Source organism: Macrotis lagotis, chromosome X, assembly GCF_037893015.1.
Source record: "Macrotis lagotis isolate mMagLag1 chromosome X, bilby.v1.9.chrom.fasta, whole genome shotgun sequence".
NCBI lineage: Eukaryota > Metazoa > Chordata > Mammalia > Peramelemorphia > Peramelidae > Macrotis > Macrotis lagotis.
This window is the reverse complement of record NC_133666.1, coordinates 452,021,882-452,038,981: the sequence shown is the minus strand read 5'-3', so window position 1 is coordinate 452,038,981 and position 17,100 is coordinate 452,021,882. Positions and strand designations below refer to the sequence as shown.

The 17,100-nt window shown below is 35.2% G+C and overlaps 1 protein-coding gene across 8 annotated transcripts in view; it reads right to left on the bottom strand.

Moving 5' to 3' along the window:
* OSBPL1A (oxysterol binding protein like 1A) overlaps positions 1–17,100 on the bottom strand; it is a 393,082-nt gene that overhangs the window by 66,699 nt on the left and 309,283 nt on the right. For all 8 annotated transcript variants that reach the window (XM_074207328.1, XM_074207333.1, XM_074207332.1 and 5 more), the window contains one exon: positions 680–814. In XM_074207328.1, coding sequence (XP_074063429.1) covers positions 680–814 — 135 coding nt within the window. The remainder of the gene's footprint in view (positions 1–679; positions 815–17,100) is intronic.

Below are 17,100 nucleotides of genomic sequence, written 5' to 3'. Positions count from 1 at the left end.
AGTTTCAGCTATTTAACTCCACACATACAATCTTAACGTACTATAGAACAGAAGTATAAAGAAGTAACACACTAGACTATCGAATTTGTTGTTTATCAACAGCTTCAAAAAGATGTGTAGTTAGGGAAGGTAAATACTAATAGGGCCTTCCTTTAAATTACCTTTTAGCTAGTGTAAAATACTTATCTTATTCATATTATGCTATTCTAAATTCTAAATATTCTAAAATATTCTAGAAAGAACCGTTTCCTGGGCTGCAATTATATTTTCACTTCCTCAAACCAGAACAAACTGAGAATCCAAAATGGCAGTGAGGTTATCTCCTTGTATACTTTTACTGTGATTTGAAAGATCTATCAGTGATTTTTATGCTACTAATAAACAAAGTTAGTTGGGGGGAGGGGGAAGTTGTAGATGTGTTTCTGTTTTTAAAATCCTGAATGCATTATCATAGGTACTTAACCAAAAGAGAAAAGAACATATATAGTAGTTTACATTCCCCCCTATAGAGTATGGTTATGGCATATAACATGCTAAAAATAACTGTTGATTAATTATTGACAATTCCAGATTTTTTTAAAAAAATTTCTTTTTTGTAAACTATAATAGAATGAACTTAATATGCAATGAACTTAATAAGAAGCAATACAAATCAAAATACTTGTCAATAATTACATACTTGCATCCTTTCAACTGCATCAGAAAGTGAACTGGCCTTGTGGATGAGATATGTATGTTCCATATATTCAGTTAGTCTCTGTAGGAAACTCAAGGGTTCATTAAATATAACTGGCATCGTGATCTTGGACAGCTCCTATTAATAACAAAATTTAAAAGTTAAGTTTGTATATTTTCTCTAAAAGCTGGATCTCCTCCAGTAGAACAGTCTGTACATAGTGGGTGCTTAATAAATGTTTGTTAAATGAAAGAATTAAGAGAAATACCAAATTAGAAAAATTATTGTTATGCTCAAAAGTGCTGGAGTACAAGGACCACAATTTTAAAAATATTTTACACTAAGAGCAGTGAAATGTTGAGCAATTGAGGGAAAATTAGTAAAAATATACTGGTGATCAAATTGGTCTCTTTAACATCAATATTCTCAAGTCCTATTCTCAGTGACCCCAAGAGAAATACCTGGTGCACATGCTCCACATTTATGAGCATAAGCATTGAAAAGTTATGGAGGAGGAAAGCTAGGTGGCACAGTGGAGCAGCTGTCCTGGAGTTCAAATCTGACTTCAGCTACTTAATCATTACCTAGCTGTGTGACCTTGGACAAGTCACTTAATCCCATTGCCTTGCAAAAAATCCCCCCCCCCCGCCAAAAAAAAGAAGAAAAGAAATGCTATGGAGGGGAAGCTAGGTGCTATAGTGGATAGAGCACTGGCCCTGGAGTCAGGAGAATCTGAGTTCAAATCCGGCCTCAGACACTTAATAATTTCCTAGTTGTGTGACCTTGGGCAAATCACTTAATCCCATTGCCTTAAATATTTTTTTTTCAAAAAAAAAAGCTATGGAAAGAGAGTCTACTAAGTATAATAGGAACATTTCTCTAGGCTCCAAAATACACCAAGCACTTTACATGTTATCTTATTCAATTGATCCTTGTGAAAACCAGTGCAAGAGACATATTGCTTTTTATTCTCATTTTACAAATGATGAAACTGACGCTGAAAGAAATTAATTTACTTAGGATAATATAACTAGTAAGTTATATTACCTGAGATGCAATTTAAACTTAGGCCTTCCTGATTTCATATCCAACACTCTATTTGTTGAGCCTCAGCTGTCTAAGGTAATAAGTAATCACATAAGTATATGCAGAATACATAAAAAATCAATTAAAGGAAATTTAGGTAGAGGAGGCATTTGCAGTTGGAAAATCAGCAGAGTATCATGTAGGAGTCTTGCTTAGGCTAAGCTCTGAAGGAAGCTAGAGATGCTATGTGGTAGAGGCCAGAAGTAGGAACATTTCACACCTAGGAGATAGCTTTTGCAAGGAGGTAAATCCAGGAAATGATGTGTCCTGTCTAATATAAATAAATGGATCATTTTGGCTGGACCCTAGAGTACATGAAGGAGATTAATAAATCAAGAGAAGGAGAGAGGAATGAATAAGTATGGGAGAGCAAGACTAGGAATGAGTTAAAGTGGCAAAAAAAAGAATTTGTATTTTATCTTTAAGGCAACAGGAAACCACTGGGGTTTTTTAAGCAAGGGAATGGCATGGTCAGATCTGTGTTTTAGGAGTATTACTGTGGCAGATTTGGGAGAGGAGAGACTTGGAACAGGGAGATCAATTAGAAGGCTCCTCTGATAGTCCAGACTAGAGGCTCTAAAAGCAGGATGTGGTCATGAGGGTTCAAAGAAGAGATTAGATTATCAAAAATGTTGTGGCATTAGAATCAAGACTTGACAACTAGGGGGCAGCTAGGTGGTGCAGTAGATAGAGTACCAGCCCTGGAGTCAGGAGGACCTGCATTCAAATCTGACCTCAGACACTTAATAATTACTTAGGTTGTGGCCTTGGGCAAATCACTTAACCTCATTGCCTTGCAAAATCCCCCCCCCCCAAAAAAAAGAAAAAAGAACAAGACTTGACAACTGATTGAATATGGTGTTGAAAGTGAAAAACTGATGATGACTCCAAGATTCTGACTCCCTGGGTGGCCTAAGGATTTTGTGCCTTCACCCCAAGTAAAGGGGGAGGTAGGGGAAAGACAATGAGTTCTGTTTTGAACATATTAAGTTTGAGTAGCCATAAATCTAGCTCAAAATGTTCAAAAGTTGGTTATGGGAGACTGAAGTTCAGGAGACTTGGGCTAGATATAGAGATCTTGAAATCTGCTATATAAAGATATTAACTGAACCCAAGGACACTGATAAGATCATCGGGAGGGAACAGAGTGAATAAATAGAAGTCCTAAGCAAAAGTCTTGGAATAAACCATGAATTAAGTTATAGATGTTGATGATCTTTCAAAAAGGAGACTGAGGAGTTCTCAGAACATAGGAGAAAAGAACAATCACTCCCTAGTACAAAAGTAATACTTAACACATCTTTGTTGAATTCATATATCGATTTTATTTTTGATTACTTTATGCCTTAATTGTTTAAAATGAAATTAATGTAATATGCTTTGTAAATAGTAAAGTTATATAAATATCAGGTCTTTTTTTTAACATCATGTATACTTTTTGCTGTTGTTTTTTAAGTATGTCTTTTATGTCCTTATCTATATTTCATATTCCTTGTGGAATCTTATCCTTTTATTTTATCCCAGTCAGGATATAGCCAATAACAAGTACTAAATAAATATAGTTTGTGCCAAGAAAAAAATCCTCTATGATCATTATTGTGCATCATATGCTGCCTCATGATTTAGTACTATAAAATTATTAAACATTGGTAGAATAAAAAATAACTAGGGAGTTCTCTGTTCACAGTGTTATAGAATCTATGCTAAGATTGTGTGAAATATTATTCTCCTTTTCATAAAAGAATTGGATAGAAAAAGGTAGGTAGTATAAAGAAGGATGAATATGATTTGGGGTCAGGCCTTGGTCTCAATCTAAATTATGGGCTGCTGAGTCAAATGCTGTGAATGGAATCCTGTCAGGTTACTGTACCAGAAGTGCACTTGTCCAGCACCTTGGAGAAGTCTCTCTTTTCATATAGTCTTCAAACTATATAGAAAATAACTGTGCTTATTATGGGTACAGAAATTCTAGAAGGAACTAACAGCGGTTGCTGCTTCTCATGGTAGTCAGGAAGGATACTATCAAACTCCCTTTGGGTGCTGCAATGTGGCCAGATGGATGGATATTCTGTACAGAATTCACAAAACCTGAGGCAATAGGGATGGTTACTAAAATAGCTACCCACAGCCCAATCACAGCTGTTCTCTGACCAAGAAATTATGTAAGCAATTTACTTTCTAGTTCATGTCTATTGTGTCATTTATTGGGGGGGGTATTCATATCTCATTTTATATAAGTAAAATGCATTTACACATTTGAAATTAAATTGCAGGGAGAACAGTAATGATCCAGAAAATATATTGTCTTTTTTTTGTGGATAACACTTTGGGAATGATTTTAAATACTTAACAGTGTATTAACTATCTTGGGAATTGAACAGACTGAAATAATGGTAGAAAATGAGATCTGGAGGAAGGAAAAAAAGGAAATCAGGGAAGATAAGAGTATTTTAGCATGGACTCTTCCTTAATCAGGGTGGCTCAGGTAGGAACGTTTTCATTAAAATTTATTTTCATTCTCCTTAGATAACATTTATTTCAACCATTTTATTTGACAGATGAGGAAAGGGAGGCTGACAGAGGTTCAAGGGCTTGTACAAGAGAACACATGGGGTGTGGGACCAAGATGGTGCCTGAAGGCAGGAATTCCTGGAAACTTGTTCACCAAAAAACTCCAAAAGTCATCAAATTATGACTCTAGCCAAAATTTTAGAAGGGCAGAATACAAAGGAAGACTGAGTGAAACAATTTCCCAGTCCAAGACAACTTAGAAGTTCTTCAGGAAAGGTCTGTTCCACTTGGACCCATACTGTCTGATTCCAAATCTCATGCTCTTTCCAAGGTACCATAATGTTACTAGACTCTTTTCACTTCAACTCAATAAAATTACAGCAGACAAAAGAGAAAAAGGTCATGTGTTTAACCCTGGATAAACAGTCAAATGACCAGGATAACAAAGGAAATAAGATGATCATATGAAGATGAGTTTTAGGGAAATTTAGTATTTTGTTTAGCAGAAGGAGACTTCATTAATTGTCTTCAAGTATTTGAAGGGCTACCATGTAAAAGAGGGAATAACCTTATTTTACATGACTTCAGGGGACAGAACTGAAAGGTGGAAGAATCGCAGGAGATAAAAATGGACAATTTTGATTACATGAGATTGAAAAGTGTTCTGTATTAACAAAATCAATGTAGATAAATTCAGAAGGGAAAAAGCTAAGTGGAGAAAAAATGTGAGCCAGTTTCTCTGATAAAGACATGATATTCAAGATAAATAGGGAAATTATTCAAATATATAGACAAAAGTACCAATTCTACAATTCTACAAAATATATGAACTGGTATAGGGAGGATAGTGACAGTGAAACAAAAAGAGAAAAGAAGAGAATCACTTAAGCATATAAAAATTGCACAAAAGTACAATACAGAAATTGACAGAGATAGGCAGTACAATTTGGAAATGAAGGTACTGAATTTACTATTTAACTAAAAACCAAGATGTATATAACATATTTTATGGTTTCAAATTGTAATCTTTTCTCTCATCTTTGTTCATGGAAATGTTCCTGTTTGTTGGGGTTTCTCAAATTCAAAATAACAAAAGGTAAAAAATTATTTTTAAAATCAGATAAGGGCACTAATGAGCATGTATTTTATTTCATTTCAATTGGTCGGCAGTTTTTTTCTTTTTAAATCTTAGCTCTGAGTGTCAAAAAGGCTATTTTTCTTCAACAGGGTAAAAGAAAACTCAATAATATAAAACTAGCTCTTATTTTCACTTTTTTATATTTTTCACTTTCAAATATAGTTATGTCTAAAATGTCTTGGCAATTCAGAAACCTAATACATTTTTACCTGATTTTATGTACTAAGATCTACACTTCAATTAGCAAATACATTTATGGTTATTACCAAATATTTTTATTAATAGAGAAGTAACAATGGATGTTTTAAGGGTCAAGTTTTGAAAAGAAACATAAATAAGGGGACAACCAGGCTGTAAAGTAATTGGAGCACTGGCCCTGGAGTCAGGAAGATGAGAATTCAACTTTGATCTCAGACACAATAATTGCTTGTGTGACCTTGGGCAAGCCACTTAACCCCATTACTTTGAACCCTCCCCCCCCCAAAAAGAAAAGAAACATGAATCAGTGTGTTCTCTTATTATAAGGAGATTCAATTAGTAGAATTAATTATTCACATCAGATAGTCCCATCTTGTGACCCAGCTGAAAGCCAAGATTTAAATTTATCTATGCAAATTAGTAACAACCAATGATGAAACTGAAAAAATTCTTAATTGCAACTGCTTGTCAGCTGATGAACTAAGAGTGTGGAGGAAATTCTAGAAAGAGATTTTTTTAAATTCTCTTGAGTACTGTTAGACAATTTTTAAACAACCTGAAGGTAGATCAAATTTGGCTCTCCCTGTCGCCACCAAAAAAAAAAAAAAAAAGCTAAACATTTTATGAGTTAAAAACATTTCACTTGAACATCTATATATTAAAGAATAAAATCTCTTTGACAACAGTGAATTTTTTTTTGTCTTGGTAGTCTCAACATCTAGCAGTGACTGATATAGTGGGCCCTTAATAAGTATCTGCTGAATGAATTAACATTCATGCTGAATGAATATCCATAATAACCTGCTCTTGGAGAGAAAATTAACCCAACTTAGGGATGGTTTTACTGAAGCCATAGCAATAAGTGACCTAATGCATGCTAATCAAGTTCTTGATGAAAAGGCTGAACATTTGATTCTGTCCCTGGCTAAGCTATTCTTTAGTTACTGATTGCACCATAGCCTACACAGAATAACCTAAGGGGAATATAATATGTAGGTGCAGAAAGATGGTCTATGATCTAAACCACAGGTGCAGGTACCATACTTGTAAAAATAGATAGTTACAGTACACTAAGAGAAAAACAAGAAGGAGAGGCAAGAGGAGAAAGGAAAAAAAATGAACAATGGCACTGTAGGATTACCAAATTATCCAGCAAAGGAATCACATGATAAAGAAATAAGGCACAAAAGTTATAGGCTATTAAGCTATTCTTAAGATTTCTGCATTAGTGAAATGCTTGTAAAACTGTCTTTGAGAACAAAAAAAAATCTACATTACTTAGTTGTTATTCAATACAACTTCAAGGCATAGAAAGCCCTAATTAGGCCCAGGAAATTTTTTCTAAAATAGGGACAGAGTAGGAAAAAAGGATGCAATTGGATTTGGGGTTTCTTGACCTTCTCAGCTAAGAATTTTTTCCAAACTCTTGGCAGACACCATGAAGAAAACTTGGGAAAGATACCATGAAGAAAATCAAAAGAAAACTTGAGTTGCATTATGAAGATTTGGGTTGGAATTCTGACTCTACTACTTACTATCCTAGGCAAATCATATAACTTCTCTAGAGAGTTCAGTATACTTTAACCAAAGAAAGGTTTGGATTAGAGAGCCTACAAGTCTAACTTAAATCTCCTTTCTCCCTGAATACAAACATGTAGAGTCAATCAGTAGGTTTCCAAAAATAAAAAACCAGTCCTATTCTGTATTGAATCCATTATTTATTATATTGAGTGAGTTCGTTAGCATAATGCTTTTTAAGAGCTCAAGGCAACATTATTTGGATACTTATATACACACACATTTTATATATATATACATATATATATATATATATATATATATATATATATATGAAAAATAACTTGTTTGTCCATTCCTTAGTTATAGGCAGTCCAGCAGATTTCAATTCTTTACCACTTCAAAAAGAGCTATGAATATTTTTTGGACATTCTTGGGAGTGTGTTTTGCTTAGGCCTAATCCCTCTTTTATTCTACTCTCCCCTAATTCTTGCTGTCATACTCCCTTTTCTCTTTCTGTCATTTGTGTTTTTTTCAATTGTGTATGTATCCAAACTTATTTTTGACTAGTTCCATTCAAGAACCAGCTACTCCTTCAGTCCCCATTTTCTTTGTTTGCATATATATCTACTTGAGCCCTGATTATGCAAGATAATTTCCCCTATAGCCTACCTTTCATTTCTCCCTGCTTCACCTGCCCATGTATTCTTTTTAAAAATTTTTTTAATTTTTTATTATTTTACCCCCAGCTAAATGCAAAAAATTTCAATACTTACTTCCAAAACTTGAGTTCCAAATTCACTCCCTTCCTCCCACCCCACTCCCCACATTGAGAAAGCAAGTTACCAGGTATAGGTTAAAAATGTGTAGTCATGAAAAATATTACTACAACAGTAATATTGTAAAAGTAAACATAACCTCTACAAAAAAGGAGAAACCCTAAGAAAAATAAAGTTAAAAAAAAAGCATGCCTGTATTCAGATACCAACAGCTCTGTCTTTGGGATGAATAGCATTCTTTATCTTAAGTCCTTCAGAGTTCTCTTAGGTCACAGCATTGTTGAGAAAAGGTAAGTCATTCACAGCTGATCATCCTGCAATATTGATGTTACTTTGTATAAGGTACATTTCCTATTGCATCTGCTCTATAAGGTTTTTTTTTTAGGTTTTTGCAAGGCAAATGGGGTTAAGTGGCTTGCCCAAGGCCACACAGCTAGGTAATTATTAAGTGTCTGAGACCGGATTTGAACCCAGGTACTCTTGACTCCAAGGCCGGTGCTTTATTCACTACACCACCTAGCCGCCCCTCTATAAGTTTTTTTTTTTTTTATTGAGAGCATTCTGTTCATCACTTCCCATAACAGAACAGTATTTCATCTCGATCACAATTGGTTCAACCATTCCCTCAATCTCCAAGTTCCTGCCACCAGAAAAGAGTTGCTAAACATATCCCTATACATATAGATTCTGTTCTTCCCATATTTCATCTCTTTTGAAATATAGATCTTGCAATATAATGGCTAAGGTCAAAAAGAATAGTTGAATCATGTCACAACTCCTTTAACTAAATAATGTCTCCATTTTTCTACATTCCTTCCTCCTTCTGTCGTATTAGTCAATCCAATAGGTATGTGGTAGTACCTCAGATTGTTTTCAGACTGCATTTCTCCTATGTGAGTTGAACATTTAAAAAAATTAAACAGATTGCATTGATAAGCTCATCTGAAAGCTGTTTATATCTCTTGATCATTTATCAATTAGAAAGTGGCTCTTATTTTTTTTATAAACTTGTCTCAGTTCTCTATGTTTGAGAAACGAGGTCTTAATCAGAGAAACTTGCTTCAATATTTTTTCCCACAATTTTTAGTTGTATTTCCCTCTATCCTATTCCCCCCCACTCCCATTTAGTCTATTTTATTTCTCTCTCTGACTTCCTCAAAAGTATATTGCATCTGACACTTCTGCGATTTTCCCTCCTATCACCTACATACACCTCATTCCCACCCTTCCCTTTCTCCCATCCCTTTCCTCTCCTATTTTCCTCTGGATAAGATAGATTTCTATACCCAATTGAACATGTATGCTATTCCCTCTCTGGGGATCTCTTTCAGAAGGAGATGGATGAATACTTTCAGTTTCTATTTTACCCTCTGCTTCTAGGATATCAGGGCAATTTTCCTGGAAAATTTCTTCAAAAGTGAAGTCTAGGCCCTTTTTCTTTGGTCTTTGCGTTTAGATAGTCGAATAATTTTTAAATTATCTCTCCTGGAAAAATGAATGATAAATGAGATTTCATTTTCTTCTACTGTTTCATTCTTTTGATTTTGTTTTAATGCTTCTTGATTTCTCACAAAATCATCAGCTTCCCTTAGCTCTATTCTACATTTTAAAGAATTATTTTTCTTCAGAGTTTTTTTCTATTTCCTTTTCCATTTGTCCAATTCTGCTTTTTTTAAGTCATTCTTCTCCTCATGGACTACTTTTTCCATTTGACCTAAACTGATATTTAAGATATTATTTTCTTCAATATTTTTTGTATCTCCATCAAACTGCTGACTTGGTTTTCATGATTTTTTCTCGAACCCCTCTCATTTTTCTTTCCAATTATTACTCTACCTCCCTTATTTTATTTTCAAAATCTTTTCTGAGTTCTTCCATAGCCTGAGATGAATTCATATTTTTTTGGAGGTTTTGAATGCAAAAGCTTTGACTTTATTTTCTTCTTCTGTGTGTGTGTGTGTGTGTGTGTGTGTGTGTGTGTGTATTTATTTTGATTCTTCATAGGATCAAAGTAATTGTTTCTAGTCAGATTTTTCTTCTTCTGTTGTTTGCTCATTTCCCAGTCTGTGACTTGATTTTTACTATTTGTTAAGGTGGGGCTCTGCTCCCAGAGTGGAGAATGCTTGTCCCAAGCTTTTGAGAGGTTTTGCAACTCTTTTCAGAGATACTTCTAGGAATCTGCAAGTTCTCAATTGCTCCAACATCTTATGAGAGACCATGACTGCTCTCCTGGCCTGTGCTCTGATCAGTGGATGACCACAAGCTCTACTCTATGCCCTGGAATTATGAGAAGAGTCTGATCAGGTGCTGCCCTGCAAAACAAGAGTCTTGCCTCAGGAATAGCAAAGAGACCTCTGCATCTCCCCTGACACTCTTACTGACCATGGACTGAGTGCTCTCTGGAAGCAGTTGCTGGGTGGTTCCCCAGGTTTGCTCCTGGTCCCCTGGGTCCAGATCAGAACTGAGGCCTGCATTGGACTGGGCTTCCCTCTCACTCTGGTGCTGCAGTTTTCCTGCTGTCCTTCTCAATTAACCTTGCCAATCCCTGGGCCAAGGGGTCTAGAAACCCCTATCACTGCCATGGACCCAGAGCCAGTTTGCTCCGAAGTGGTCTGGGCTACACTGTGGCCCTTTCTAATCCTAGTGTAACAGACCCTTCCCACAGATCTTCCAAGTTGTCTTGAGCTGGAAAATTGCTTCACTCAGTCTTTTTGTGGGTTTTGCCACAGTAGAGTTTGGTTAGAATCATTATCTAAGGGTATTTGGAGTGGATGAAGGAGAGCTTGAGGAGGGTCCCTCCCCTTACTCCACCATCTTGGCTCTGCCCCATTCCTTGCCCATTGTATTCTTTATTTCTCTTTCCATTCTTCTCTTAAGTTCATCAAGAAGTAGGGGGCAGGGGCAGCTAGGTGGCATAGTGGATAAAGCACCAGCCCTGGAGTCAAGAGTACCTGGGTTCAAATCCGGTCTCAGACACTTAATAATTACCTAGCTGTGTGGCCTTGGGCAAGCCACTTAACCCCGTTTGCCTTCCAAAAAAAAAAGCACCTAAAAAAAAAGAAGTAGGGGGCAGTGATTAGAGTACCAGCCCTGGAGTCAGTGTCTGCACTCAGACACTTAATAATTGCCTAGCTGTCTGACCATGGGCAAGTCACTTAACTCCATTACCTTGAATAAATAAAATTTTTAAAAAAAGATCACCAAGAAGTGAGAGAACCATTCCAAATCTTGTCTAGTTTGACTCTTTCTGGTCTCTGTTGATAAACAGTTAACAGGGTTAAGAAGGCTTTTTTAATCCTCTCCCTATATTTGAATGTAAGCAGTTTATACTTTTTTAGTCCTCTATTATTATTCATTCCTGTCTCCTTTTTTTTTGTATTTCCCTTCACTTCTATGTTGGAATTTATAATTTTCTACATTACTATGGTTTTCAACAGGAAAAGCCTTGGAAGTCCCCTATTTCATTGGGAGTCCATTTTTTGTATTCTTAAATATGGCATTCCAAGTTCACTGCTACTTTATTTTATTTTAATTTTTTAGGTTTTTGCAAGGCAAATGGGGTTGACTTGCCCAAGGCCATACAGCTAGGTAATTATTAAGTGTCTGAAGTTGGATTTGAACTCAGGTACTCCTGACTCCAGGGCTGGTGCTCTATCCACTGCATCACCTAGCTGCCCCATTTTCTGTTACTTTAAAGAGGTGGCTGCTAACTTATGTGTTCTTGACAGATGTTCCTCATTACCTGAATTTTGCTTTCTGAATGCTTTCGATATTTTTTCTTTGTCTTTGAAGTGCTGGATTTTGGTTATCATATTTCTGAGAGTTTTCTGCTCTGGCTTTTGCTTGCCATGCTCTTAGCAGTTTCCACTTGAGGTTTCTTTTGGTAGGTGACCATGGATTCCTTCTCTTTCTACTCTTCCCTCTAGTTCTAGGACATCTGCTAAGATTTTTTGAAATAACATGTATAGTTTTTTTTGGGGGGAGGGTTAGTTTTCAGTGATTCTTAAAATTTTTCTCCTCAATCTGTTTTTCAGGTCAGTTTTTTTTTTTTGCTTGTGAGGTGCCTTAGATTATATTTTTTCAATCTTTTGACTTTATTTTAATATTATGTTGCCTCATGGAGTCAATGGCTTCTATTTGGTCCATCCTAATTATTTTAGGAAGTCTGTTTAGCCCGGGCAAGGTTTTGTACCTCTTGTGTCACGCTTCTGATTACATTTCCAATTATTTTTTCCATGCTCTTATTTCTCCTTCCAATTTCTTTCTTTTTTTTTTCTTAGGTTTTTGCAAGGCAAATGGGGTTAAGTGGCTTGCTCAAGGCCACACAGCTAGGTAATTATTAAGTGTCTGAGACGGGATTTGAACCCAGGTACTCCTGACTCCAAGGCCAGTGCTTTATCCACTACGCCACCTAGCTGCCCCCAATTTCTTTTTTAAAACTCTTTTTAACCTCTTGCTTCACCTCTTCTATGCATTCTGGTTGAGTTTATGTACAACTGTGTTTTCTCTGAGGATTTACTTACAGATGCTTTAGAGACAGTCTCTTCTGAGTTTGGGTCTTGATATTCTACCACAATAGCAACTTTTTAGAGTGGGATTCTTTTTGTTTGTTCAATATTTCAGTCTACTTCCTGACTTCAGACTTGAGATTAGGTCTAGCCTCTGCCAACTTTCTGTTGAGAAGATCTAGATTGGTCTTCTTGTCACTTTCTTAGTGCACTGAATGCAAACTTTCAATACTCCCAAATTGGATTGATCCAGATCCACCTGAAGTCTGAGTGCTGTCTCCTGGGCTAACTTTGAAGAAAGTGTAGGGATGTTTAGTTAAGCAGGGTGGTGTGGAAAGTCAGAGATTTTAAATTGTGCACTTTCAGACTATTAGAATCAGAAGTGTATTAGTCACTAAATCTATCCTATCTGCCTCTAGGACAAAAAAATAAAGGGATCTAAATAAAAAAAGAATCTGTTCTGATTTTTTGAGCCTACACAACTCCATTCTAATACTCTGATCATGAGACATTGATCACCACAAACACTTTGAGTGCACTATAACAACATACAACAAGAATAAAAAAAGTAATCATATCTTTTAATATAGCAGTTTCATCATTATGATCCCCCTCCCAAAACCATTTAAAAAAAAGTACACAGAAATTTATAATTACTCCTTTAAAACTGAAAAAAACAAACACAATCCTTAAAACCACATATATATGTGGAAATGATTGGATAATTTATGGTCCATTAACATAATGGGTGGGGGAGGAAGCAGGGAAATTAAGAATGTCCACATTACTGGGGCAACTGATCTTCAAGAGTTGCCTAGGGCCACTAAGAAGTTAAGAAACTTGCCCAAGGTCATGTGATTAGTACAGGGCAAAGGGGGACTTGAATCCAAGCCCCAATCCACTTCTGGTAAAAGCAATAAATAGGAAGTACTTAAGAAGACATGGAAAGACATATATGAAATGATGCAAAGCAAAATCACTAGTAACAGAATTATGTATCTACTGAATGTAGTGTGTTTTTTGTTATTGTTCTTCTTAAAAGGAAAAAAATAAGCACAGAAAGAGCAAAATTTCAGACAGATCTGGTATGGAAGGGGTATTTTTGTTGTTTGTTAATTAATTTTGTTCTATGTTGTTAATGCTGTAGGTTTTATATAAAATTGTAATTATTATTTTAAACTTCTGTTTTGTTTATGGTTATTCAGTTTGTAATGAAGTTTTTTTTTAAATTTTGATTAAGAATCCTATAAGCCTGCATTACATATCACAAATAAAGAATGTTTACTAGTTTAGATTTATAAGTTATGAATTTTTGTCAAATGCAAGAAGCCAGCACTCTGTATTCTGATATATTGTGCACTCCTGAAGTTAACATCATCTTTTGGGGAAGACAACAAATTTGACACTTAAGACAGAGGTAGCTACAATGGATTCTGGGCAAGCTGTATGATCTTCTTGGGCTGGTTTTCGCATGTAAAATGAGGGAGTTGAACTAGGTGAACTTTGAGGTCCCTTCAAGTTATGTATCTATGATTTTATTACCAAATTCAGAAGCTGGTTTATGAAGTCCAGAAGACAAGGGTAAGGGGTAAACTTTATGCAGAAAAAAGGAAAAAAAGGTTAGCTATGAAGGATGTTAATTTTTGTGGTGCTAGGTGGCACAATGGATAGAGTACCAGTCCTGGAGTCAGGAGGATCTGAATTCAAATCCAAACTCAGACACTTAATTGCCTAGCTGTATGACCTTGGGCAAGTCACTTAATCCCATTGCCTTGCAAAAGACAACAAAAAAGGTAATTAGGGAGAAAAAATGTTTGAGATCTTACAAAAGAGGTCTTAAAATTACACAAGAACACATATAACTACAGGGTTTTTTTGCATTTCCTTTCCTTCCTTCCTTCTTTTGCTATAAAACCAACCTTTAGATAGAGCAATTTCCAGTTCTGCTTATTTTTTGGTAGTGGGTAGAGTACAGTGCGGGGAGAGAGAAGAATGGACTGGGAAGGAAATTTAATCCATTCAAAAATAATCTTAAAAGAAAAAAATACATACTACACTTAAACCCAATTACAAAACTCATACTTGTCTTTCAAATACACATACTCTTTAAGACACATTTGTTAGATAACTCAAATCTTCAGAGAGTATGCCCTTGGCATTGGTCCATTTTAGGGAACTGGTGTCTGTTCAGTCTTTAAGACACAGCAACACTACAACAGAGGGTGCCAACAGCATTTTTAGGGAAGCCTGACAGAGTTTCCAATCAAACCACATTAATCAATGTTTTCTACAACCTGGGAGCTTCTGTAGTTTGTTCAACAAAGAATACACTCCAATCTGCACTTCATATGCAGTCTGTTTACACTTAGCAAATTCTGAGCATTAGTGGCATCTTTCAAAGTACTATGAAGACTTTCTACCTTTTCAGATACTGGCTCATCTGAATTTAGATGGGACTTCTGCTCTTTAGACATGGATCCTAAGAAGTTTTGGCCACCAACATAAGAAAGTAGATGTGAAAACAATAAAGTTGACCCTAATTGGAGCAGAAAAAGAAAGGAGAGGCATTTGCACAAAGAACAAAAGAATTTGTAAGTAAAAACAAAGATTTTCTAGGGTGAAACTAAAAAAATGTGTTTAGAATTTTAAACTAAGGTTTTGATCAGCTAGAAGAATTTAATGAAGTATATTAACTATTTTTATCAATGAGAATTTTCAACTGCCAGCAGATTAACATTTATGATAAATGCCTAATTTCTCTAGGATGATGCATGATTGTCTTTAAACATGAAGGAATTTTGTTTTTATTCTCTACAAATAAATGGGAAGGTTTGTAGATACTCCTTCAGGGCCTAGGAAAAATAGGACAAAAATAACAAAAATACAAAAACTTCAAATTTAGACTCACATTTCAAAAGGTAATGTAAGGGTCAATGAGAAAACATGCTTGATAGACTCAAAATGCAAAATAAAATGTACATTTTGGACATTGTTTGATAATATACATATTTGCTATAAGAGTTTGGGGTTTCTTTTTATTTCTTCCCTATCATGGGTGGCAGGATTGGAAAGAATATGGGTTTAGAAGATGGATTACATTACCAAAAAATGGGGTTAGAAGACAGAACTGGGAATAATGTTGCCAAAACAGATCATTAAAACATTTTTTTAAATGCACAGAACAGAAGAGAAAGAATTCCAGAAGGAAACAGAGACATGCAGAGTGGCTTTGAAAGGTATACATCAAATTAATCATACTTTTAAAAGGGATAAGCAAATTGTATGTAATTGTGAATTCCAGTTTCATGTATAATTCTTTTTTTCTGAGCTATGTCTTACATATTTTAGAAGTGGCACGACAATATTATACTCCTATGTTTAAGACAAGAATGAATTTTTTTTATAAAAGACAAACTATGTAAAAAATTAGTAAACCATAGGAAGAAAATTGCTATCATTTATGTATTTTCTCAAAATTTTCTATATATAGGTGGTGGGGAGAGGTTTAGCTGCTGATGACCTTTGGGAATTAAATTTAATATTTTCAAATTAAAATTAAATTCAACTAGCATTTATTAAGTGTCTTTATATGTCAGGCACTGTGATAGGAAAAAATAGAAATACAAAATTCAAACAGACTTTTTCTTCAAGGAGGTCACATTTTAATAGGGAGAGGAGATAAATCTATACAAAGTCACTTAAGGGAGAACAAGTGCACTACCAACTAAGGGAATCAAAGGATGCTTCATAGAGGAAAATGTGACCTGAGGATCCTGAGAGGATGACTGAAGGCAAGAAATCACATGGAGAAGTAGGAGTCTGGAGAACATTTAGTTGTCAAGTATAGCTGGACTAGATTACAGAGTTCAAGAAGGGCCCTAAGGTTTGATGACTTTTAAAGCCCTCAGAATCATGGTATCCCATAGAAAGATAGAACAAAGTAGAAAAATAGTCAGTACCCAAAAGGGCCTCTAAAACAAAATAAAACTGTTTATCTTCTAGTTTAAAGGAAAGTTTCAGTATTGCTTTATATTGATATCGGAGTATAAAACTGCTTAATTAAAAAAATGAATCTGGGTCAGGAGCAGGTTCTTTCAAACCTCTAACAGTCTTAATGTCAAAACAAAACAAACCTATCACAGTTGTTGGAGAGAACTGATTCAAATTGGGTGTTTAAGGGAAAGGATGGGAAATAGAAAAGTACTACAACAGGGGAAAGAGGACCTGTATGCTTAGGCAAATCTGAATATGTGTGTGTGTGTATATATATATATATATATATACACACACACATACATATATATATACATACATATATATATATATATATTTATGTTAGAGGCAATCAAATATTTTGTTATAAGAAAAAACAGCTTCAGAGGAACAGTTTCAGAGAAACCCAGGAAGACTTGTTTAAAGGGATGCAGAGTGAAGTAAAGCAGAGCCAGAACAATTTGTGCAATAATAATGTGGTAGAGACAAACATTTTGAAAGACTTGAAGAGTACTGATCAAATCAATAACCAACCATAAGTCCAGAGGACTGAGACAGTGACATAATGGATTCATGGTTCAGACATTTCTATTTTGGATATGGCCAAAGTTGTTTTGCTTGACTGTGCATATTAGTTTCAAGAGATTTTTCCTTTATTTCTTTTTCGTTTATTTTCTGATGTATGTGTGTGTG